The sequence below is a fragment of the Crotalus tigris genome, unplaced genomic scaffold (assembly GCF_016545835.1).
Source record: "Crotalus tigris isolate CLP2741 ecotype Arizona unplaced genomic scaffold, ASM1654583v1 scf7180000024433.2000942, whole genome shotgun sequence".
NCBI lineage: Eukaryota > Metazoa > Chordata > Lepidosauria > Squamata > Viperidae > Crotalus > Crotalus tigris.
This window is the reverse complement of record NW_024100601.1, coordinates 124,595-148,794: the sequence shown is the minus strand read 5'-3', so window position 1 is coordinate 148,794 and position 24,200 is coordinate 124,595. Positions and strand designations below refer to the sequence as shown.

Sequence of the window (24,200 nt, the reverse complement as noted above, 5' to 3'; positions counted from 1 at the left end):
GCACGGCCTTCGCTTGGCTCCCAGGGCAGCTTCTTTTCAAGCCCAAAATCCTTTTGGAGTCCTTTCACCTTGCTTAGCAGAGCAAAATCATCACTACCATCTGAATCCAAAGCATACTTCTGGCAGAGGTCACTTAACCTTCCAGCTTTGCAAATTTTCATGCCAGTTTGTTTGTTCATACAAGAGTTCTACTTAATTGGATGTTGCTTAGCTGAATTCATTCCAATTTAGAAGTAGCAGTTCCATCTTTTAGTTTGTGTGCGATCTGCACCATAATAGTGAATCCACACCCACCCTGGAAAAAAATGCTGCTTCTGCATCTGCACCGGGAGGATTCCTGCCCAACCCATTACTCGAAGGCAGCCCTGAATGGAGCCCTGAATGGAAAGAGAAAGGGGCTATGCAGAAGGGCCACCCTACTGCCAACTTTCTGGCTTATTTGCCGAGAGCCAAAACCAGCTGTGTGTATAGCCAATTACAGCATACACATATATTCACGCAAATACAGTTATGGATTTGCATCCTAGCATGTGACTCGAGTGTAATCTATGGCATTTCTCAATGGCACCACCCATTCTCTTGTTCCCCTATGATGCTAGGGAGGGGGAGGCAAAGTGAAAAGTCAAGAAGGCAAATGAGCTGTTACTTCTCATGATTGCTAAATATATAAACCTCACACACAAACACACAAATCTATTCTTATCCAACCATGCTCCTTTCTTTTAAATTAGATGTGAGGAAACACTATCATTTTCAGAGGAACTCATACCTTGGATAGGTCAGCACAATATGTTTCTTGACAGGTGTGGAGCCTTTTCACTTTTTGCATGGATTTCTGCATCTTTTGCTAGTGCTGCTTAAAGAGGAATATGCATATAGTAGAAAGACAGGCACAAACAATCGCTTTGTTTCAGAGGCAACACAAATCCACCCGATACCAAAACACTGCTTTTGCTGTTCTGTTGGATGGAACAGAGTCCCCCAAAAAGGCTCCCGCCTGTCCTTATGCATGGAACAAATTATGGCAGATAAATGGCTCCTCTTTCACGGGATCCCTCCATTTCTATCTCAAGAGAGATAGAACAATGACAGTGAGCCCAGGAGGCAGATCTCTGTTTGCTGCTGGATTCCACACCTGTCGAGTCTTTTCCATTCCAGAGCTTCTGTATTAAACATCACTTGAGAAGCTTTCTACAATATTTGTTTATATTTAGTTAGCCAAAAATGGGTCTCTTTCACAATGCCCCCCTTTCCTCAGTTTGAAGAAAAATATATTTTTCTGTTTTTATTTTTTTCTATTCCACCCCACAATGCCCCCCCCCCATGCACACAAGTAGTAGGCAGTGAGAAACTATGACTACAATGGGATAATTTGAAATGGGCCCAGCAGCCAGGTGGAAAGGTTTCTTTGGGGAACACTCCTGAACTCCTAAACACCTGCCACTCCTCCTCAAGTTCCCCTCCCCCACCAGCCCTGCTTCCTTGACACAGGATCCCAGTCATTATTCTGTGAGGAGTCGTCCCAAGCTCACAAAGTGACTTTCTGTCACTGAAGTTGGAGTGCAGCATCCACAGGAAATTGGAAAGGGCTCTCTATTACCCTCCATCCTATCTTCCCCCTTTTCACTTCCCTTTGTCTCCTGGTCTGGTTTACAGGAAGGAAGTCCAGTGGCGTTTGGGCTCAATGCTGGTCTCAGATTTGCTCCCTTTTGGAAAGCGCCATTCTTCACATAGGCAGCTGTTTCTGGCTGTGCTCTCTCCCATTCCTCCTCTAAAACCAGCATCTGAGAACCCTGGCAGATAACTGACCTGGGACCACAGAGAAGCAATGCCTGCTTTTTGACAGCCTGCAGAGCCCACCACCCCAAAGCCCACCATCCTCATGCCTTTGCCAAGTGGTTGGCCTTCAGGGCCCTGTCCCATTGTCCTGTCTTGTTCAGCCTGGGGGAATAATCTTCCCTTGGGCAGAGAGACCTCTGCATTCACACTCTGGCACAGCAGAGACAAGAACTTTGGCTCATTTTTTTAATGTACCACAATGAGCAGGAAACATACTTGATGAAATATTTTCAAAGGAGTATATTCAATTACCATCTACAATCAACTTAACTATGACAACAAAGTGTTTTGTGACAAAATTTGTTTGTTTTTAGAGTTCTGTGTGGTTCTACTTTTGTCCATCTCTATGTATTTTGGTACAATTTGAGATCAGCATTATTACAGTAACAAAAAAGCTAACAAGACAACATTATAGAAAAACACCAAGAACGTCATTTTTGGTTTCACTTGCTCTAGTTTTTTGTACATTGCAAAGGCTGCTTAGAGACTTCACCTCATTTATACTTTCTGTTTTATCCAGACTTGTCCCCCTCCCCGAATCAAAGTAATGAAAAAATAATCAAAAGTTATGTGTTTCACAGTGGGCAGGATTTTCAGAGCCATCCATCCATCTAGACAACCAATCAACCAGCAAGAGTTCCATTTCATTGTGTCCCCAAGGCCACCTGGACTAAGGGGCAGGCCCAGGAAAGCCATTTCTGCTGGCCAGCTGGGCACCACTTTGGACCCAGCCATATCCACCTGCATTGTCAGCATTCCTGGGCAAGACTATTTTTGGTGTCTCCCTGGTTTGGATTCTCCCATCAAACAGAAACTGCTATACAAGAAGGGCTCAGAGGCGGAAAGATGCTCAGCCTTGAGTGCTGGCACAGCCCTCTTTGGAGGCCAGAATGCCGTAGCTGCCTGCTCCTCCTGAGGGTCTATGAACCCCCTCCAGTGCCCCAGAGGGTGCAGTGCAATCATGGTAGATCTTAGCTTGGCTCAGGGCAGGAGCTGCTCAATGCTTGCCACTGCCCTGCTGGGGATACCACTTCTGCCAGGATGGAGGCCTCTCTTCTGCACCCAGAAGACTGGGAAGGACCTGGGGACACCCCACGCAGATGGAGGAGAGCTGTGACAGAGGGAGGGAACCAGGGCAGAACAAAGAAAAGAGACCTAAGATATCAAAGCAGGCAGTCCACAAAACTGGCCAGGAAACACTAGTGTTAAACTAGCAAGATATATACCATGTAAAGAACCAAAAATAAAATGGAAAGCCTCAGGATACGAAGTAACATTCAACAGTAACACACAAACTCAAAACGTAGGAACCCTTCCCGCACAACTTTAGATTTAAAAAGTGGACCATACGGGGCACCCCAGTCTGCCATTGCAGCAGAGTCAACTCAGGACAGGGTTTTCCGCAGGTGTGCAACCAGGGAAGGATGGATCCTCCATCGAGCAACAAGCAGCTAAGAGTGGTGGCAGTGAGGAGGTTGCCTCTCCCAGAGCCCGCTTCCATGGGGTGGGGTGGGGAGAGATTGGAGCCAGAAGATGAAACTGGGCAGGCCTTATTGGCAGAGCATGGGGTGGTGGTGGTGGTGGTGGTGGCACGCAGACACTGGGCTCGAAAAACAAACACTTGGTAGCAAACAGCCTGGCAGCAGTACCAATTCTCCTTTCCAGGACAATGATCAAAGAACATTCTTCTCTGGTGGGGTGGCAGCTCCAGGCTCTCTTCTCACTTCTGAGCACAGCATACTGTAAAACACCCCACTTATCTGTCCACATTCAGGGCCAGATGCTGGCAGAAGTGCAGAGGCTCCTTCATTTGTGTGTTTATTTGTCAAATGGGGTCTTGTGGCTAAAACAGAAAGAAATCCTCAAAAGATGCCTTTTTTGCTTGTTCAGCACCAGTGGCTGAAAGGGTTTGTCTTTGGATTTTATTTAAAGGATGAACTTCTTCTGGGGGAAAGAAAATAAACAAAGGGAAAAACAGCCCACCCTACTTCAGAAAGTCCTTCAAAAGGAACATGGGCGCCCCCCAAAAAGGGGAGAGAAACAAAAGCTGACATTTCCAAAATGGAGCTTTTACACATGGAGGGAGGGAAGCTGAAAGAAGAGGGTAGTTAAGTGCACAACTGACAGGTATACATCTTAGAAAGTTTTGAGCTCCCAACAAAAATATTTTGAAAGGGATCCCATTGACCCCTCTGAACCCTTTGAGTTTTTTCCTTTAATTTTATAAAATAACTTTGCAGCCACCCTCTGAGAAACGAAGGCAGCGACTGATAAGTGGAAGCTGATAACGGGACAGACAGAGAAGTTGCAGCGATTAAGACTGGACTCCATCTGGCCAGGATAGGAATGGACAAGACAACATTGAATGAGAAGCTGCCAGCCGGACCATATACAAAAGCTAAATGTACACAAAAGGGGGATTTCTACCATACTGCTTCAGTTCATTTCCAATGCAACAATCTACTCAACACCAAAAATGGTCATATCTATCATAAATACAGAAAGTCAGTTGTTTAAAACTCCAAGTCCTTAACACTCTGTGTGTTTTCTTTTCTGAAAAAGGGAGTGCTGAATGGTCCCCCTTGAAATTGGCTTCAGCAGAAAAAATACCCCTAAAATCCCCATAAAGCTAACTTAGTTCACATTGTTTATCTCTTGAATACTTTCTGCCCATTTTTAAATTAACAACAAAAAATCCTTTTCTTGGAAAAAATCAAAACCAAAAAAAGAAATTATATATATATATTTATATAAAACAATGATTCTGAAAACCGAACAAAGTGTGAGCAATTGACCTGAGAATAAAAAGACGTTACATTTCTTTTTTCCTTTTAGCAAGCAAGCCATTGGTATCTGAATGCTAAGATAGCAAGAAATTTAAAATGGTCCCGGGTGGTCTGCTTTCCCAGTTATGCTGGCCTCCACTGCACTCTTAAGGGCGTTGTGCGGATGGGGGGGGGGGCGATTCCTGGGGGAGGGACAGCCACCTTTGAGAGAGCCACAGCAAACCCTTCGGCTGCCCAGAGGCAAGTGGAGCTGCCAGCATCAACCTCTGGGAAAACCACCCAAGCGTCTCTCTCTCTGTTTTTCTTTTTTTGGTTAGAAGCTTTGGAATTGCAGTTAGTCTATTTCTGAAACTGGTTTGTTATTTCTAGATTCATTTTGCAAGGGTTCATCTTCAAAGCTTACAATCGAAAGGGGTCCGCGCTGGGGAAGCCGCCATCCCGGGGGCGGGTTGGGCTCTACCAGCCTCCTAGCCTCCCGGCCGCGGCCCGAGTCAGATTCCTCCGAAGAGAATTTCCTTGGCATCAGAGAGGGCTGAACCCCTGAGGTGCTGCACGAGCTTGAGGTAACTGTTGAAGATGAGGAGAGAGGCGGGGGCTTCCCTGGAGGGGAGGCCGCCGGAGGAGGCCAGGGCTTTTTGGAGGTGTGGGGGGGACCGGCGGATGGGGGGCCATCCTTGGGGCGAGTGGGGGGCTGCGAGGTAGATGCGGTGCTTGGGTCAGGGAGGCAGGCAGAGTGAGGTAATTGACTGGGGTGCTCTTTGGCGTTTCTGGCTGCTGCTCGGGGGACTGTCCGATGTCTGTGGGGGGCAGACTCAAGATGCTGCTGGAGGGCCTCTTCCCCACGCACCGTGCTGTCGCACGCCACACACTGGTAGGAGCCACCCCCGCCAGCAAGCACCTGAAGTGCCATCTCGGGCAGGACCCCCACGGACTGGCCGAAGCAGCAGAGGGACTTCAGGTGGTCGTCGGCCGCCTCCTGGCTCCCAAATCCAGCCTGGCATTTCCGGCACACCAGTCTGTACTGCACCGGGGGGACAATGAAGGGATCACAGAGGGAGTCTGGGGTGTTACTGCTTCCGGTGATGGGCTCTCCTTGGGGAGAGTCCTCGCGGGGCGTGTTCTTCTGCTCATCTGGCTTGGGGGGTTCTTTGGCAGGACCTTTTTCAGGGGAGGTGCCCTCCGCATGGATGGGGGGCTGGCTGCCTTTGGGCAGGGGCAGCTGCGCTTGCCGTTGCAGTGCCTCCTGGAGGCTCTGCTGATATTGCTGGTAGTGCTGCAACAGGGCGCCCGGGGACAAGCCAAGCAAGGCCTGCGACAGGGCCGGGCCATAGGGGAAGACCCCTTCCATGCTGTACATGGGCTGGAGGTATCCACCCTGCAGGATCCCTGGGAGTTGAGGGGCGTAGTACGGAGAGAAGCCGGGCACAAAATATGGGAGGAAGGGACTTGTCAGCAAGGCCATGGGGTCCATGTTGAGAGCTGCCTGCAGGGCCTGCAGCTGGGTGGGCTCCACCGAATACTCCAGGGCAGGCCCCATGGTAGGGAGGGCCAAGCTGGGGTTGGGCACCTCCCCTTTGTCCTTCTTGGGCCCCGGCAGGGCCTCCCCCCTGGCCTTGGGGATGCGCTCTTTCCCCTTCTCGTTCTCCTTGTCCTTCCGCAGTGGGAGGGGGGTTGCAGAGCCCACGGATGTTTGTGCTGGCGGGGGGGAGCTGAGGGAGACTGTCTTATTTGGGGATCCTGAGGTGGGAAGGCCAGGCGAGGGAACACTTGTGCCCGGCAGACCCATCCGGCCGGGTTTAGGAGACGTTAAAGCTGTAAGAAAGAAGAGAGACAGGTCAGGGAGGGAGAGAAAAGGTAACAGCATTCCGTGCTCCTCGGCATACAGTAATGCTGGCCACCTGACCACAGAAATGTCTTTGGACAATGCTGGCTCCCTCAGCTATGAAATAAAGTTTGCAGCATCCCCCAGAGTCGGACACGACTGGGCAGGGGAAACCTTTATTTTTACACCAGAATACCAAACACTGCTGGAAGTCACTGCCAGTAGACGGGGGAAGGGACACTAGGGAGACAGAAGACACTGAAGAAAGCACGAGTGTACAAAAAATCTTTCCTCCTCCCAAAACAACTGCAGAGGCAAGTGAGATCAGGTAGCCCTTGATGTATGAAGTGGCTGAGGGACTGGCAACTTAGCCTCCCATACCAGCAGAGGTCATCCTGGCCTAAAGAGTTGATAGCGGGCCTACCTCCCCATCCCACCTCATTCCAGAGGCAGAGAGCTGATCCTTCTCCTCTGTCATCAAGCTCTCCTCCTCTCCTCCCCTCTTAGGCTGCAAGAGGTCCATAGCTCTCAAGTGAATGAGACACCCCCCCAATCTGAAAAGGAAGTGCCTCTAGCAAAGACTCCTGCCTCAGGTAATCCATCTCATAGCTCCCTCAGGGGCAAGCTTCATCCACGTTCTCCCCTCCTCCCATTTTGGATGCAACTCACCTGTATTGGAAGGAGTGAAGCCAGGCAGGGATGGGCTGTTCAAACCTGGCAACAGGACAGGAGGGATGCTTTGAAGGGCTGCTGGGTAGTTGGCAGGAATGTTCAAAGCCTGCAGAGGGGGACTGTCAAACATGCCTTGCTGCTGAACGGCCAAGCCAAGCACTTCATTGGCCTTCTTGATTCGGTCCAGCTCTTGCTGTGCCATAAGCTGGCGGACGGTGGCTGGGTCAAAATACTCCTTCTCTTTGTCCAGCTGGCTCCCAACTGTCTCTTTCACTTTGGAGATGTGCTGCTGAGAGAAGATATGGTCACGAACAGACAGGCGGGCACTGTACTTGATGCCACACAAAGTGCACTCTGCTTTTGGCCCCTCATAGCCAGTTTGATTAATGCCAAAATGTTTGGCCATGTTGAGCTTGGATTTCTTCTCTTTGGCTCGGGCATTCTGGAACCAGACCTGAACAACTCTCTTGGGGAGCCCAATATCATTGCCCAGAACCTCACACTCCAGCATGGTGGGTGTCCTGTAATCACTAAAGCAGGTTTTCAGGACTTTAAGCTGGAGGTTGGTCATCTGTGTCCGGAAACGCTTCTGTCCTGGCCGATCTCCCCCATCCCCGGATTTGCCTGCTGAGCCACTCGTGCCTGGGCTGGGAGAGCAAGGGTCCGCCAGGCTTGATGTCTCGCTGTAATCCACAGTGCCTTCATTGTCGTACTCCCTGCTGTGGAAGCTGGGAGCCGGACTCACCAGGCCTGAGGAGAGTCTGTCTTCATACTCTGACAGGGCTAACATGGCAGCTTTGGTCAGACACTCACCTGGCCCCGAGCTCCCTCTGGCTTCTGTGGAAACCCCTGTGGCACTGTCATTGTCTGCATTGGCCTCATCACCTGTGGTTGTGTCTGTGATAGCTGTGTTGACGGAAGAGCAGTCATCATTGTCCAGCTTGGCTTGGTCAAAACTCAGGTGGACAGAGGACATTGAGGGGCTCTCAGAGTCTTCCATGCCTTCCACTTTGATGGAGGATGGGCTCAGCAGGGTCTGAGGAGACAGCTCTAGAGATTTCCTGCCTGGGGAGAGGGGGATTCCCTGGCTGTCACTGCTACTGCCAGGGGCAGGCAGCTGTGCAAAACTGGCCCCGTCAAAGAGGTCTCCCTTCCCCATGAACCCCCCTCCTCCTTCGCAATCCAGAAGCATAGCTGACAAGGTCAGGTTGTATCCTGCCCGCTTGGCTTCATGCCAGTGCCGAGATCGGATATGTGCTTCCAGGGCGGTCTTGGCTTTGAAGAGGGCCCGGCAGAAAGGACATCGCCGGTGGGCTTGAGCAGGCCCCACTGCTCGGAACTGCCCTTTCCTCTCCCGGGCCCGGGTGTTCTGAAACCACACCTGCACCACACGCTTCTTCAAGCCCACCTCATGCGCAATATGGTCGAGCATCTTCCGCGTGGGGTTGGAGTCCAGGAGGTATTTCTGGTACAGCACTCCCAGCTGCTCAGGGGTGATAGTGGTCCGGAGGCGCTTATCCCGCTGGGGCTCCTCTCCCCCAGTGCTGCTGCTGTCATTCCCAGCAGGGCTGATGCTGGCTTTTTCCTCCGCCTTCCTCTTCAGGGCGCCCATGGCGGCGGTTGGGGCAGAGGGTGAGGCGGCCGAGCTCAGGGGCAGTTGGGGGAGGGTCCCAGAAAGCAGCTGGCTAGCCAGCAGCGGGTTACTGGGGTCAAAGAGCATAAAGGGCAGATCAAGCGTCCTGTCCAGGAATTGAGGGTGGAGAAATTGGCCCTGATTGCTCAAAAAATGCAGCTGCTGATGTTCTTGCCAGTGCTCAAACGAAGGGAAGGCCAGCTTGCACTGCTCACACTGATACGGAACAAGCTGAGGGGGTAAGCTGGCCAGTTGCTGGGCACTCGGTGTGGTCAGTGGTTTGAGGGGCAGGTGGGACAGTTGGGAGGGAGCAGGGCTTGGCTGGGGCAGGCCACCCTGCAGAGGGTGGGCCAGCTGCTGCTGGAGGGGTGGGGAGACCTTTGGGTGCACTGAGCTCAGCTTTGGCTCTCCTTGGTGATGCGGTGGCGGCTGCCCATCTTGCTTTGGTTGCTGTTGCTTCTCTGAAATTGGGCTGTGTTGCATACTTGAAGGCTCAGGGTGCTTTGGTTTCTCATCAGTGGCGTTTGCTTTAGACTGGTAGGCAGCAGGGCAATCACTATCTGCCTCAGCAGTACTCTGTGACAGAAAGGCCACACTGGCAGAAGAGGCGGGCGTGCCATAAGCATGGGAAGGCAGTGGGGTGCTGCAGGAGGAGCTGCTGGGGGTCAGGAGCTCCATAGCATCCATGGAGTCTTCATTCTGACTGTCCTCCTGCCTGTCTTCATCTTCATCCTTGTAGCAGAGCTTTTTTTGGTGTTTGATCAGGTCAAAGATGCGCTGGAAGACCAAGCTGCACTTCTTGCACTGGTAGTTCAGGTTGCTCGTTCGGATGTACCGGTCGTTTGTCAGCTCCCGTCGCTCCCCATCTTTGCCTTCCCCCTGATTCTCATAATTCTTTCTGGCTTTCTGGCGAGCATTCTGAAACCATACCACGATCACCCGGGTTGGGAGACTCAGCAGGTTGGAAAGCTGTTCAAATTCATCATCCTTTGGATAAGCGTTGGCATCAAAGAAGTCCTGCAGCACCCGAAGCTGGTAGTCTGTGAAGCGAGTTCGGGAGGATCTCTTGCTTCCCCAGTACTCCTGTTTCTGAGGCTCTGGAGAAGATGGCCGGGAGTCCATTTTCAAGTCCTCCAGGCTGGTGATTGGAGGGTTGCTGAAGTTGTATGGCGAGTCCTTGTTGCGCTGGCGCTCTTTGAAAAGCGTATTACGAAACCAATGTTTGATCACCTTCTGTGGCAAGCCAGATTTCTCTGCCATCTCCTTGATCTGCTCCTCACTTGGGGAATTGTTGATGTCAAAATACTGCCTTAAGACCCGGAGCTGGTCATCGGTGATTCGTGTCCGTGGTCTTTTGTTCTGCTGCTGCTGCTGTTGCAAAAGGCCGGGGTTGAGTTGATGCTGGTACAGCTGGGCCAGTTCTGCTGGTAAAGGGTCAACAGGGGCAAGCTGGGGTGGTAACTGGGCCGGCAGGGCTTGTAAAGGCATGCTTGGCATTATGAGTGGTGAAAAGAGAGGTAGCTCCATGGGCATAGGGAGCTGCGTGAGGGGCAAGGAAGGCTGGGCAGGTGTGATGGAGGGAGAGGTCATGGGTGGGGCTGAGACCTGCAGGGTGGGTGTGGAAGGTGGCTGAGGAGGGGCAGCAGGCACAGGAGGGGGGGCAGGAGGGGGCGGTGGGGCCGGCTCAGGTGTCGGTGGCCGCAATGGGTAGAGTTGGTCATAGTGCTCTCGGTACTGTTGGGCAAACCTTTCCAGCTGCTGGAAGGGGAGATAATGCTGGTGGACGTGTTCCTGGTGGGTCTTCAGGATGAGCACATTGGAGAAGAACTTGCAGCAGGACTCGCATTCCAGCCTCTCCAGGATGTCAGCCTGCTCAGCTCTCCCGGCCAATTTCTGCTGGTTCTCGTTATACTGAATGACCAATTCAAACCCAAAGTTCTCCAGCAAAGCTTTGGTGGCATTCCCACGAGCATCTGCAGCAATGCGAGGAGGGAGCCAGAGTGCCTCCCCAGGGCTGCTTCCAGCTGATTCCAAGGCCCCTGCTACGTCAGCCTTTTTTTGGGCCTTGCTGGCCTCAGGCGGGGGCTCTTGGCAGACAGGGTTTCTGCCGCCCTTCTCTGCCATCTCCTGCTCCCGCTGGGCCTCCTTTTCCTTCCCCACAGACTTGGCCTTCTTGTCTGGGAGCAGGCTTGGCGGGAGGAGCACGCAAGGAGGCTGGGTCAGCGGAAGCTGCTGCTGCTGCATCTGTGGGTGGCTTGGCTGTGGAAGCTGGGCTTTCAGATCCTCCAGCAGGCCTGGCCCACTCCCTGCCAGCATCAGGGTGCCATTGGCCATTGGCAAGCTCATCTCGGTGTTCAGCTGCAACTCAGCGCTGGGGAGATAGAAGGGGAAAAATAGCTGCTGCTGCTGCTGCTGCTGCTGCTGCTGCTGCTGCTGCTGCTGCTGCTGCAGGAGGGCCTCTGGGGCCATGGGGAAGTGAGGCAAGAGCGCAGGGCTGAAAAGCTGAGACTGCAGAAGTGCCAGTGGCTGCTGCTGGAGCTCTTGCTGCAGCTTGGCCTGCACCAAAGAATGTGATGGTGGGGGCAGTGGCTGGCGGCATGCAAGTGCATCTCCTGGCTTCTTACAATTGGCTTCTTTAGATTCTGAAGGGCTCAAGGGGGCTGTGGATGGGTGGCCAGTACTGATGGGGAGGTTCAGAGGAGGCTGCCCTGTGGTATCACAAGAGGCCTGGTTGAGAAGGGTAGGAGCAGAGCCAGTGCTACCTGTGCTTATGTTGCTCTGGGCGGCGGGGGAGGAGGAGGCGAGGCTCATGGTACTGACACCCAAGGGGCTGGGCATGGAGGAGCCCAGGGAAGCACTGCTGTGGCCACTGCTGCTGACCGCCTCCAGCTTAGCTGCTCGTGCCTTGGTCTGATGTAGCACAGAGCGCATGTGGATTTCCAGTGTGGAGCTTTGGCTGTAGGCCACGCTGCAGATGCTGCACTTGAAGGGCTTGTGGTCAGGGCTACTGGTCGCCTCAGACTGGCTGGCGGAAGACTCCTGGAGGGCCCTTTTCAGCTTGTGCAGGTGAGAAACAGAATTGTAGTGGACTAGAAGGATGTTCTTCTGTGTGAAGGATTCTTTGCAAACTGTGCACTTATATGGGCGGGCTGGGTCCAGGAATTTTTCTAGAGTGAAGTTTGGGCCCTTCCGGAAGGGAAGAGCTCGTTTGGGTTCTGAGCCAGAATCTTCCTGTAGGGACCCGCAGTCACTTCCTGCAGGGCTCTGCTTGTCTTCCTGGTCACTGCTCTCCTCCTCTTTATCCTCCTCCATCACCATGGTGTGGTCCTCAGGCAATGAAGGGTCATCCAAGGCGAACAGTTCTCCATTGACCAGAAGTCCACTGTACAGCTGGTGGATGTCAGCTTCACTCAGATCCAGGTGGTTGGTCTCCAGGTGCTTCTTAAGGGCCTGAAAAGTGCGGAAGCTCCGTTGGCAAAGGCAGCACATGGTGGCTGCCCGGATGACATGGTACTGGGAGTGCAGCTGAAGCTTTTCAATAGTTTTGAAGGCCAGGCTGCACTGGTTGCAGCGGTACTTGTAGACGTGGCGATCAGAAACAGGAAGCTGTGGCCGCTTGGCATGCGTCTCGCTGAAATGGGTCTGGAGGGCAGAGGAACTTTTGAAGCCCTGGCCACAGCCCTTCTTCCAGCAAAAGAATCCAGCCTCTTCTTTGACACTAGGCTGCTCTGATTCTGCAGGCTTTACTCCACTGCTGCCAAACTCCATGGCCTCTGGTAGCAACTGCAGGCTTTTGCCACCTTCCTCTGAGCTCTCTGTGGAAGTGGAAACAGAGCAAGGACTTGTCAGTGGCATGGCACGGGATTCCCCTACTTGGGTCCTCGCTTTCTCCTAGCCTAAAGTCTTCCCCTTTGAACCCAATTCTCACTCCCTCACCCTGATTTTATCAAGGCTCTCTCTCTCTCTGTGTGTGTGCTTCCCTTCCCTTCCCAATCCCAACCACCTGCCACCTTTGTGACTTTTCCTTCAAACCCATTCTGGAAGGAGCAAGCCAGAGCTGTGGATGCCAACCACATTGCCCAAGGCCACTCTGAGTTTCCACAGTTCATAGGGGCCAAGATCATGTCAAGGGCCCTGCCAGCTCCCTCTCAGGGACACTTTGACAAGAGTTTTCTTTCAGGCCCAGGAAAAAGGGTGACTGACCAGGTTGCTTGAGGGATTCCTCATTTCCATCTTGATCCGCTGCTGCTGCTGCTGCTGAGAGGAACACGTTGCTGGGCAGCAGCATCTCTGGCGTGGTCACCTGTCAAATCCCAAAAGAAAACCAGGAGACAACACTTAAAGCCTTTTGCAAGGCAGGGGGCTTTTCAGCCCCAACAAAGCCCCGGGGTTTTGTTCTTCAGCTGTTTTTTAGACAAAATTCAAGTCGATCAAGCATTTACATTCAGACGTAACGAATGGCACCCGCTCAAAGAAAAGCATTGTTGTTATTTCTCCACTTTGCATGATTCAAACTGAATTTGTAACTGTGTTTTTGCACAATTCTTGGGTAGCCTGTGAGGAAGTGAGGTTGAGTGGCTGAGAATGCAAAAAGTCCTTAACTAAAGCGAGATGTGAAAAAGTACCATAGTCCTGAACAAAGATGGCTGAGCCCTTGTTTTGGGGGTGACAACCCCAAAGGAGCTCAACCGAAGGAGCAAAGTGGGATCCAGCTAAAGAAGGCTGGACTCAGAAGCAAAAGGAACCATGACAACCCCCTTTTGCCCTCTCCCTTCTCCCCACCACTCAGGCCCCGTCCCCAATGAAGACCTTGTTAAGTTAATTGCCATGTTCTAACCCATTTCCTGGAGCACACTCTGAATGCGCACACACCCACTCAAGGGGCCTCCTCCCTCACAGCCACAAGCCCATACTGTGGCTGGGGAGAAGCTGCTCCAAGCTCAGGATTAGAAGATCTTCCTCCCCAGGATCTCTTAGGCTGGAAAAAAGAAAGTTCACTTGATGTGTGATGCTCTTGGAAAGCTGAATCTCCAGGTCATCCACTAGAATGGCTGCCAAAAGCTCCAAAAGAGGCCCATATCTTCAAGAACCAAGATTCTGCTGGTGGCCTTACTGCCCCAATATACAGCAACTTCTTTCGCAGGCAGGCAGGGAAGGAGCCACGGACCAAGGGTGCTCCGGGCCTCTTGAGGTGCATGGACAAAACTGCCGTGACAACCAGAAGTAGGAAATGGGGATGGGGTGAAGAGACTGTTGCTGAATGTCTCCAGCACTGTGCTGACTGCTATGGGTGGCAGAAGTGCTTCTGAAGGAGCAGCAGTGCCAGGGGAAATGACAACCACCTGGGGCTTCGTTTTGGAAACCTAGGAAATAGGCCAGGTGTCCTGGGTGCCTTCCTTTTCTCAGGCCGCCTCCTCGAGAGAGTGCAAGGAAAGGAGCAGCCCGGACAGCTGGCTGGCCCAAGTGTCTCTGCAGCCTTTGGCCCGCCAAGCCCCAGCCCAGGAGAAGGCCTTTCCCAGGAACCCAGAGGCAAGGATGACCTGAGGAAGGGGACCAAACTCTGGGGCTGCTGGGTCCCACCAGCAGTGCTCTCAAACTCTTTTCCAAGCCCTTTTTCCAGCCAAGTCTGGTCTTTTGCCAGACAGATGCCCAGCACAGTGGATCTGTAATTGTTTTCATGCACGTTAATTAGGGAAATGCAGGTGGCTACAAATAACGATGGAAAGAGAGGCCTTTGCAGTTGAAAGACTGAAGTAAGCCAAGTAAGAAAGAGAGAAAATACTAATTCATGCGGCCTCCCCTTGTCTTGCGGTGCCTTTAACCATAATTCCTGATTAGGATTCTAAAAGGCAATAAGCGAGATTCTTTGTCTGCCCCCACTTTCCATCAATTAATTTCTCCTGAAATATTAACTGGCAGCCCAACCACTGCACTGTGCTGGGCTTCTCATCCCCATTGGCTCTTTTCTGCAGGGGGCAAAGGCAAAAAAGCCCCCCCTCCCAGGGGCATCTTCATTCCAGGTCTCTCAGATCCCCATCTGGCTCATCTGACTTAGGGTTACTCAAGATTCTTGGGATCCTCCTTCTCTCTCTCTCTCTCTCTCTCTCTCTCTCTCTCTCTCTCTCTCACACACACACACACACACACACACACACACACACACACACAGAGAGAGAGAGAGAGACATCCATTCCCACCCCCACAACTAACCAGGCCCCCCCAGGAGCACCCACCACCTCCTTTAAAAGGGGACTCTCTCAGTTTCCTACCTCCTCTTGGAATATAATTGGCCCCAAATAAATTCTGCAGCCTGGTGGGGGGAGGGTTTTTCCTATGGGGAGCCAGCCAAAGAAGGCAATTTCCATCACAAAGACCCGAGGCAGGGCCAGCCGGCCAGCGGCCAGAAAGGGAAAAAGCTTTATTAGGCACACCATCAAGGTCGCTTCTAATTTGGGCCACCTAATTGGCCAACATGTCTCCAAATTAATGATGGCCGATTATTTTCATTACCTTCTTCCAAATGGGGAAGGAGAGCCACCGACCGTGGGGAATGGGGCTGGGAAGTCACAGGACAGCTGACGGGAGCTGCAAACAATGGGAGCAGGGAAGAGGCAAGGGAGAGAAAGGAGAGGGCACCCCACCCCAGGATCTTCTGGCCAAGCCTCCATCTGCTCCCTGCACAGTGGAGGAGGGGGGCTACCCAGCTGTAGGAAAGCAGGGCTGGCCTGACCCAAACAAGGCCAGTCCCCAGTCCTGCAGCCAAACGGGGGCACTGGAGCCTTTGGTCCGCATGACCTGAATACCCTCAGTCAGTATGCTCCCCCCTATCTTCCCACCAGGCTGTTTACGGAGAGTTTCTTGGGTTAAGTGGAATCTTGTTTCCAGCAGCCAGGAGGGTGGCCTTCCGCCACAACCTGAAGGGAAAGCCCAAGCTGAGTGGAGACACAGGCCCACTGCAGCCAGCTGCGCCTTCCTCTTTTTGGGCAGCAGCAGCAGCAGCCCAGGCCTCCAAGGTCAGCCCCAGCCCTTCGTCCAGTGCCAAATTGCCTTTGTAATCCAGCAGTTGAGATTGCTGGCAGCCGAGGAGGTGTCCTTCCCCAGCAGCATGGGGGCAAGGACATTCTCATGGGAAGGGGCTACCTCACCCATTCTCTCCTTGAGCTCTGTCCTCCACTGCTGGCAAATGCTGCAGCCAAAATGCCTCTCACCTCAAGGAGGCTACCCTGGGCACCATTCTCAGCATGAGAGTCCTCTCAGGAAAGTGAGGAAGAGAGTCTCCCAAGTCAGGAGTGGCACCCCTTGGAAAGAGCCCCATCAGGGTCAACGTCCAAGAGGTGACAAGTTAGAGAAGCCCAGGGCTTTGCAGATTGTTTGAGCAGGGAGCAAACAATCTGGGGGCAAAAGAAGGCCAAAAGGAGGCTGCAGAGAAGGTCATGGCTCTACATGGCAGATACTGTGCCTCCATGGCAGCTGGAGGAGGTCTCCCAGTTCCACACCGGGACAGGCTGCAGAAGGCTGGCAGGGTCTTCAGGCCCCTCCAGAGCCCTCAGGCTGCCCAGGCTGCCCTTCCCTCTCTTCCCACAGCCCCTTCTTCTCTTGACCCACTAACATGCTTGGCTGGATGCTTTGAACCAGTCCTGCTGTGGAGGGGTATAAAAGCCCTCCCCCAGGAACTTACCGTCAAGAGGAGTTTTTCCACACAGTCAGGAGACACACTGTGCAGGTGGGTGAGATGCAGCTGGAGATGCAGCTTGTTGCTGAGCAGGTCCTGACAGAGGGGGCACCTGAGCATCGGCTGAATGGAGTGCTGGGTCATGGCATGTACCCGCAGCCGGTTGACATCTGTGTTGCTGTACTTACAGTAGGGGCAGTGGTACATCTGGGGGCAAAAGAAAGCAGATGCTTGCAGGGGTCGAAAGGTGGCCAGATGGCAGTATGGCGTGCCCCACCAGCCCATCGTCACACCTGGCCAACTTTTCTCAGGACACGCTCTCCCTCTCATGCTCTGCATGCTGGCGATGGGCTGCCTGGAGACCCAAAGGCAGATCATTCCTAGTTTAATGCAAGCGCAAGGTGAGGCTTCTTAGGTGCCAGCGCCACCCCGGCATCTCACCTGCTCAAGCTTCGCCTCGTCAGATGGCATGGGCCATTTAGGGACAGGTGACGCCAGGTGTCTTGAAAATGAAGTGTGCTTGGAGGGAAGTGGGGGGTCTGCTGGCTCCTTCTCAGCTTTTGGACCTTGATCTGCCAAAGAGAGAAAGACATCACTCCAAGAATACAGGATCTGGTGGCCTCAGTGGGCAGGGGGGAAAGCCTGGAGTGGCCTCAGTCCAAAGCACCCCTCCTTCACTGACTTCCTCCCACTTCAGCCTCAGCCAAAGGTCTGTTGTCACCTGCAAGGTGACATGATAAGTAGTAGTTGGGATTGAAACTGCTGCCAGCCTCCCCACTCAGCTGGGCCTGAGGATCCTCTGCCTATGGCCAAAAGCCAGACCGAGCGCACCTTTCCCCATTCGGGCTCCCATAAGTGGTGCCTCTGCATACAGAAGGACCCAGGCTGTGCCCATCCAGTGAACCGGCACAGCCTCACCCACTGGGTGCCCAGGTCACTGGAAGGCTGCCCCCTCCTGCCCCCTTCTCTCAACCACCCATCCTTTGCTGCCTCTGCCATGCTGGTGGTAGGGAGGGGGCTGAAAATTAAAAGGGAGAAAGAGATGGCATTCCTAGACTTTCAGGGCTGCTCTAGGAATTTTTCTCTGTACTGGCAGCAGGAAGTTGGCCAGGAGGGATTTACTTTAGCTCCAAACAGCCCTGGGGTTGCATATTTATAAAACCGCCTCTAAGCCCAATTCAGACCAAGTCATGGTCTCTGTGTCCCAGAATTGCGTATGTGGAACGAATAGGGGGAGACGTTGCAAAGGCCTCTCTGCTGATCTGCAGCCTTCTCCTTTGTGCTTCCCTCATCCCTGCTCAATGCAACAATACCCCGTCTTTGTGCCACATCACTGCTGGCTCCAAGCAGGCAAAACACGTGCGTGTGTGTGTGTGTGTGTGTGTGTGTGTGTGTGTGTGTGAGAACACAAGGGAGGGATACGTTCTCCCTCAGGAAGAATCCCTTCAGCTTCATACTAGCAGTTTGATAGACAGATAAAGCAGCATTCAAATTCACCTGACACCCCACAGGAATTTGCGTTCGTCTTGGAAACATGAGAGACAAGATGGCGGGGGGGGGGGAGAGAGCGAGAGAGAGCGAGAGAGAGGAGAGAGAGAGAGAGAACACCCTGTGGGTGCTTGCGAACGTATATGGAGCAGCAGGACCAGCAAAGCAGAAGCCTCTGCCCACCCTCCTCACCTGCCCACTTGACCTGGTCCTGGTCAGCCGTGCTCTCCATTTCTTTGGGTGGCTCATCAGGGTGCCTTGCACCAAGAGACTCGCCAGGTCCTTCCGCATCTCCAATCAGCTCCTCTGGAAGGGACGAGAGAGGGAGACCCGCCCTGAGGCCTCCTGCAGCAGGCTCAGTTGCCACTCCAGCCGTGCTCAGAGCCAGAGGAGGTCCTCCAAGGAGCCTCAGCCTTTCTCAACTTCTGGGGGCCCAGCAGTCAGCTTCCCATGCTCCCCAGACCTCAAGAAATGAAATGGCCTCTTGGGCAGAGAGAACCACTGAGGATTAAAATCCAGCCTTCTGCACCTTCTCCTAAATCCCTGATGAGGCACCTGAATCGCAGCTTCAGCTAACAGACCAACCTACATTTCCTGAAAGGGAAGTGGGGAGAAGCCCCTGCACTAAGAGACAGAAGTAAAGAAACACAATCAGCAAGAGTTAGTGGAGTGGGGGGAGGAAGGGGGAAGATAGGACTTACTTCTTGGCCACAAAACCATGAAGTCAGAAAAGCTGATAATCTCAGACACAGGCTCTATAGAAACTCAACAGGCCTTTCCAGGATATTAAAAGCAAAAGAAGGGGTGAAAGGCCACAAGGTTTGCTGTGACCCAAGACTCTAAAAGGGATTTTCTTCAGGACGTTAGAAAGGGAGGTGAGAACCCCAAAACAGAAGGTGAAGTGAGACAGAATGTGAACCCGGCACGGCCAACAAGGCTTCCTCTTTTCCAAGGAGAGAAGGGAGGGAGCAGCCCTAGGCCCCAAGGAAACGAAGCACAACCACGGCCATGTTCAGGGCAGAAGCGAGCCATCTTGAACCAGTTCAGTCCAAGCAACCCAGTTGGTAAGAAACAAGTACAAGGAGCCCCATGGGAAAGGCTGCAGCTGAAGACTCCAGAAAACAACAACCCCCATCCTGATTCTGCTGCTCTGCAGAAATGGGTCACCCATCAGAAATGGGTCACCACTCTCATCGCCATGGCAGATTCTGCAGCAAGGAGTACAATCCAGGAAGTGCAGCAGCCAACTTCTCTCCCTCCCCTGCCCAATAGCCCCATCAGCACAGGGGCAGGGGCTAGATTGGCAGACTCCCCCCCTCCATCTTAACTAACAGCAGCCCCAGACCAGCCTTTCCGTCTCTGAGGTTTGAGAGACTCGGCTGGAGGGGGCTGCTGAGGCTCTGCAGCTCCTCATGGACATCACCCCTTCCCTGGGAGCAAAGAGCTGCTAGCCTGGGGCAGAGGAAATCAAGGAGAACTGCCCCAAAGTCTTGAGGTTTATCCTCAACAAGATGAAGTGAAACAGCTCATTAGGATGCTTAAAAGCCATAAAACCATGAATGTGGATGCCAATTTAAAAAGGGGAGGGGAGGAGTTAATAAACTGGATAGTCTTTGCACATTCTCTTCTCCATGCCCTTGTTGGACTGGCTGCCCCATCAGGTCTCAGCGGAAGCAGCAGCAAAGCTGAGCACTTCAGGAGAGGAGAAAGGGAAGTCTGCAGATAGCAGGAATTCGGCCATGCAAAAGGCCTGCTTTGGTGAGTTCTCCATGTGCCTGCAGAATCATGTGGCACCTTAGACACCCACATTCATGACGGCATAAGCTTTTGTGAACTGCAGAACAGAGCAATGCATCTTAAAGAGACAACTGGGGCCAAGAAGTCTTTTTCTAAACTGGCCATAAACCTCAGTACACCAGGAGCTCAAATAAAGGCCATATTGAGGATCTGAAGATCCATTTCCCCTCCAAAATTAGAATAATAATGAGAAGCAGAGCTTAGAGATCCATTAGGGATTACTAAATTCCAATCAGCCCACTGTATTCTAGGGTGCTGCTCTCAGGGCCTCAACAAATATGGGGAAATTGGCATCAGAGCATCAGTAAAGCCACTCTTTGCTTTCAGGCTGCCTGCCTGAGGAATTTCACTGTGAGTGAATTATTGGAGACAGTCTCAAGAAAGGGCACCTCCAGGCCGTAAACCTAAGCGCACAGAGTGGACTCATATTTCTATGCAGGAAAACTTGCTCTACATCTCCTGCCCTTCCTCCTGGCAGACATCCAGATTTTAGGTAGCAAACCCAATTCTCACTCACTCCCACTCAGAGTCTCTCTCTGGGATTCATGCCTCATAGATGTTTGCTTAACAAAATGACAGTCCTTACCAACATGGTCAGGCTGATGTGGCTGTGGGAGGCGAGGGGGAGGGTTAAAGTAGGAAGAGGAAAGTGGAGGGCTGCGCTGGCTCCCCACACCCCCTGCATCCCATTCCAGGAGATTCAACAGCCGAGAAACATGAGCTGTCACAAACCACAATCAAACTGGGTCTGAAATATTTAGCAGTGGCTTGGAAAATGCAATGGTGCAACTCTGACAGGCGAGATGGGTACAGACACCATTTTCCATTATAATGGAAATATCTAGCCTGTTCTGAATATGTATAACCCAGAAAAATGTATTGATTTTTCTTTCAGCATTTAAAAAAAATTGAAATACCCCTCAGCTGTCAAAAGCCTTTTGTTAAAAGCTCATCTTCCTGGAATGAGGTTTACCAGAAACAAGTTTTAATTGTGCACAGACTGCTTCTTCGAAACACAGAGCCTTCTCCCATCCCATCTCACCAGAAACAACCCTCCCTCCATCCCTCCCTCGGCCAGGGGAAGGGGCAGATCCAGCGCAGAGTGGCTGGAAACTGGCTGGCCGAGCTCAGGAGACTCGGATCCAAACCTTCACCAATCCTCTTGGCCACCTTGAAGGGCAGGGCAGGGCAGGGCAAGCCCCGTGATGGCCACCCTTTCCCATGGACCTGCAGAAGGTGTGGAGAAAAAAAACAGAGCCTGAGTGTGCACAAGGAAAGGGAGATCCGCATGACCAAGTTTCCCCCTTTTCTCCCAAGATGCCAGGAGCTTCTCTGCAAGGACTTAAGAAAGGCCATCAGTTCCCTGGTAAGCACAGGAATCCTTGGTTACTGTGCACCGTGGAGGAGGAGGAGCCTTCTCCTCCCACCCACCCCCCACTTATCTTTTGGAGATGTGATATTTTGCATTCGAGCCCCAGCCTCCCCTGGGGCCTCAGGCAAGGGATTATTTCTACCTCTCTTCTCTTCTTTCGTCTCCTCTCCAAACTGGCCGGACTCCTGTCTGTGGCATCTGCATCTACAGCAGCCTGTGGCTTTGTTTTCTTCCGCCCATCTTCTCCTCCTCTCCCTCACTTTCCTGGGTTTTTCATGTCAGGCTCTAGTATCAGGGGAGGAAGAACAATGCCCTGACCCACCACCTTGCCTAACTACCCTTTAAGAGGCCATCAAAGCCCCTTCTGATAATTAGCCCACAGAAACATTTCAACCTGAAGCAAGCATCCCCTAACAGACACCCCTCCCCAATGCTTTCCTGGAAAGCTTCAAAAGCCCAACAAAGCTGGATACCAAAGAACAAGCTACTCTCCAAGAGGGAGGATATCACTAAGAAGGCCCCACCACGGGGCCCCTAGAGGTGGCATTAGCAAACTTTCTCCCAGCTCTTACTGGTCAAGCAGACCCAGCCTGGAGCAGGCGCTCTGAAAGACCCAGGGCCATGGAGGCTGCAAAGGAGACAGTCGGCACCTTGATTTGTTATAGGAGTGAACCTACAGGATCCTAGGATCCAAACAAGCTAGGCTGACTCCTGTCGCATCAACTGAAGCTTCCAGATAACTCTTCAGTCCCACAAACATATGTCCAGCCACAAGGTGACCAGTACATCAATAACACCAAGCAGGTTTCACTTGCCCAGAAGACCACAAATGGCCTGGCTGAGGCCTCCACTTGCTGTGCAGGCAGGAGTCATGAAACCAGGAAGATCCAAACTTCAAGCCAGCAATACCCAAGGGAGCATGAAAACAGACCATCTTTGGGTTCATCTGGATTCAAGTGCATTAACTATTTAGGCACTAGGATATTAGCAGTTGTTAAAATGATCTCATTCTCCACCTGGCATTTGCCTTTTTCACACTAGCTGAGTTGGCATAAAACACAGGTGTCAAACTCGCCATGTCACGTGACGTGTTGCGACGTATCGTGACTTTTTTTGCATTGCCAGAGCTGAGGTGGGCACAGCCTCCGTATGATGCAACCGGCCTGTGGGCCAGCAGTTTGACAGCTGTGGCACAGAAGAAGTTCCACTGAATGAAAGAGAAAGATTTATAAGATACCCACTCACAGCCTCCATTCATTCCATGGCAGCCTGTCCAGAGGAGACAGAGCCGGGAAACATTAACAACTCTGGGCCAATGAAAAACAACTGAGCCCAAACCTGGGAAGGGGGGTGGAGAAGGGACATTTGGGGAAGATTTCTCTCTCTCTCTCTTATATAGGAAAGAGAGGCCAGCCAGGCTCTTCCCTTGCTTTGTCCACATCCTGTAGGCAGGATTTTCACTCTGATGGGCTGCAGCATTCCTGGGCAATCAGGAAGTGGAACATAAAAAGAATGGGGCAACCAGAAGGTGCCTGGACAGCTTCTGCGACTTCCTTTCTTTAGCCCCTTTCTCTACTGACCAGCGGCTCTTAGGCTTCCCAAGAAACCCCATGGGAAAGAAAATCCTGCTTCCCTGAAACCAGAAGGATTGTGCTCCCCTTGTTTCCGGTTGGGGACAGGTTCCTGCAGCACATTTCTAATGCAATGGCTGTGGTGATTTTCTTAAGAAAAAGAAATGTATTCACACCTACACCGAAGCAAGCCACACACCTATTTTTGCTTTTCAGCTAAAACATTCCAAAGTCCCAGGCTCAGCAGCCTGGTTTAGTCTTGCTCTAGCCCAGCTCTTCTAAAGCACGCCAGGCTGTGCTGAGGCCACCAAGGGCTCCTCTCCCTGGAATGCTGTGTATGCAATAAGGCTCCAGAAGAACCTGCGCTTCTCTTGCTGATCTGTTCTAGCAGCCCCACTACTAAAGGGAAGCAATCAGAGGCACAAAGGTGAGGCTGCTGATGGATACACTGGGGCAAATTGCAGGTGTCGAGAGAGGGCCATCTGGCATGCAATCAGCGTTCCATCTTCTTTAAATGGGCTCAAGCCAGATGGTAGCCAACTCAGAGCCTTCCTCGTGCAGGGAGGGCCTTTGGAAGGTGCCGAAACTTGAGCCACACACCATCCATCTCCACTGTTCCTCACGCCAAGGTGGTTCTCCACTCCTGGGCGTACACATTTTTCAGAGTGCAGACTGAGATGACGGAAGGCATTTCCATCACAGCCTGTAGAGAGTCCTATTGATCTAACACACACACAGTGTCTTCAAAATTGTTTATAATCAATATGCAAATCACTCCTAGCATCGATCTAGTATTAATTTTCAATTAGGAACCCACAAGGGGTCTCCCAAGGTCAATACCTAGCAGTGAAAAGGAAGTACCAGAGTAAAATATCGGAGTTGGTGCTCGGAGGCCCTTCGACAGTTTCCGACATGCTCTCTTTTGCGGTCTCCACTTCCTCCTGGACGGATCCCTAGAAGCAGCCATCCTCCCTCACCTCCGGTGGATTGTTCTTCGACAACTTCATTCTCTTATTTCTGTTCTTCGACAACTTCATCTCTCTATTATCTTTTTTTTTTATTTTTTTTTTTTTTTTTTTTTTTATCTACAGCCATGTCGGGAAACCCAGTGGTAAAAAGCGGTGAAAAAAAAAAATGGAAGTGCCCTCCTTATCCAAGGGAATGCATAATCAGTGTATGATAATGATCCCTTCCGAATAAACGGCTTAAGCAGCTCAGACACCTTAACTGGAATAACAATTAAAGCACTAAGGCTTCAATAAAGTCTTTGAAACTCACTTAAATGAAATTCTATCAGTATGCCTATAAAATATAAGCTGGTTTCCCAGTGTCTTCTCAAGTTACACAACTATCATTGTATTGTTATAAAATTAATTAGAATTACCACACCACAGTGTAGGTGGATAATAATATAAGATAGTGGTTCTCAACCTATGGTTTCAGATGCTGGAACCCGCAATGTCATCACAAGGGGTTCGCAAAGGCTTGAAGAAATGTGATTTAAATCTTGAGTTAAGTCTTGTGGGTCTGTGGCCACAAAAGGTATTT

At 51.9% G+C, this 24,200-nt stretch overlaps 1 protein-coding gene across 10 annotated transcripts in view; it reads right to left on the bottom strand.

Annotated features, from left to right (window-relative positions):
- Positions 1-2,011: 2,011 nt before the first annotated feature.
- Positions 2,012-24,200, bottom strand: part of ZFHX3 (zinc finger homeobox 3) — a 90,892-nt gene continuing 68,703 nt past the window's right edge. For 3 of the 10 annotated variants that reach the window (XM_039331076.1, XM_039331077.1, XM_039331085.1), the window contains 6 exons: positions 18,105-18,218; positions 16,866-16,996; positions 16,431-16,631; positions 12,956-13,055; positions 7,117-12,567; positions 2,012-6,437 (listed from right to left, as the gene is read on the bottom strand). In XM_039331076.1, coding sequence (XP_039187010.1) covers positions 4,960-6,437; positions 7,117-12,567; positions 12,956-13,055; positions 16,431-16,631; positions 16,866-16,996; positions 18,105-18,218 — 7,475 coding nt within the window. In that variant the 3' untranslated portion in view covers positions 2,012-4,959. Of the gene's footprint in view, positions 6,438-7,116; positions 12,568-12,955; positions 13,056-16,430; positions 16,632-16,717; positions 16,780-16,865; positions 16,997-18,104; positions 18,219-20,751; positions 20,771-20,857; positions 21,199-21,223; positions 23,670-24,200 lie in introns of those variants that run through there. The other 7 variants (XM_039331082.1, XM_039331079.1, XM_039331080.1 and 4 more) reach the window with 7 other exon arrangements.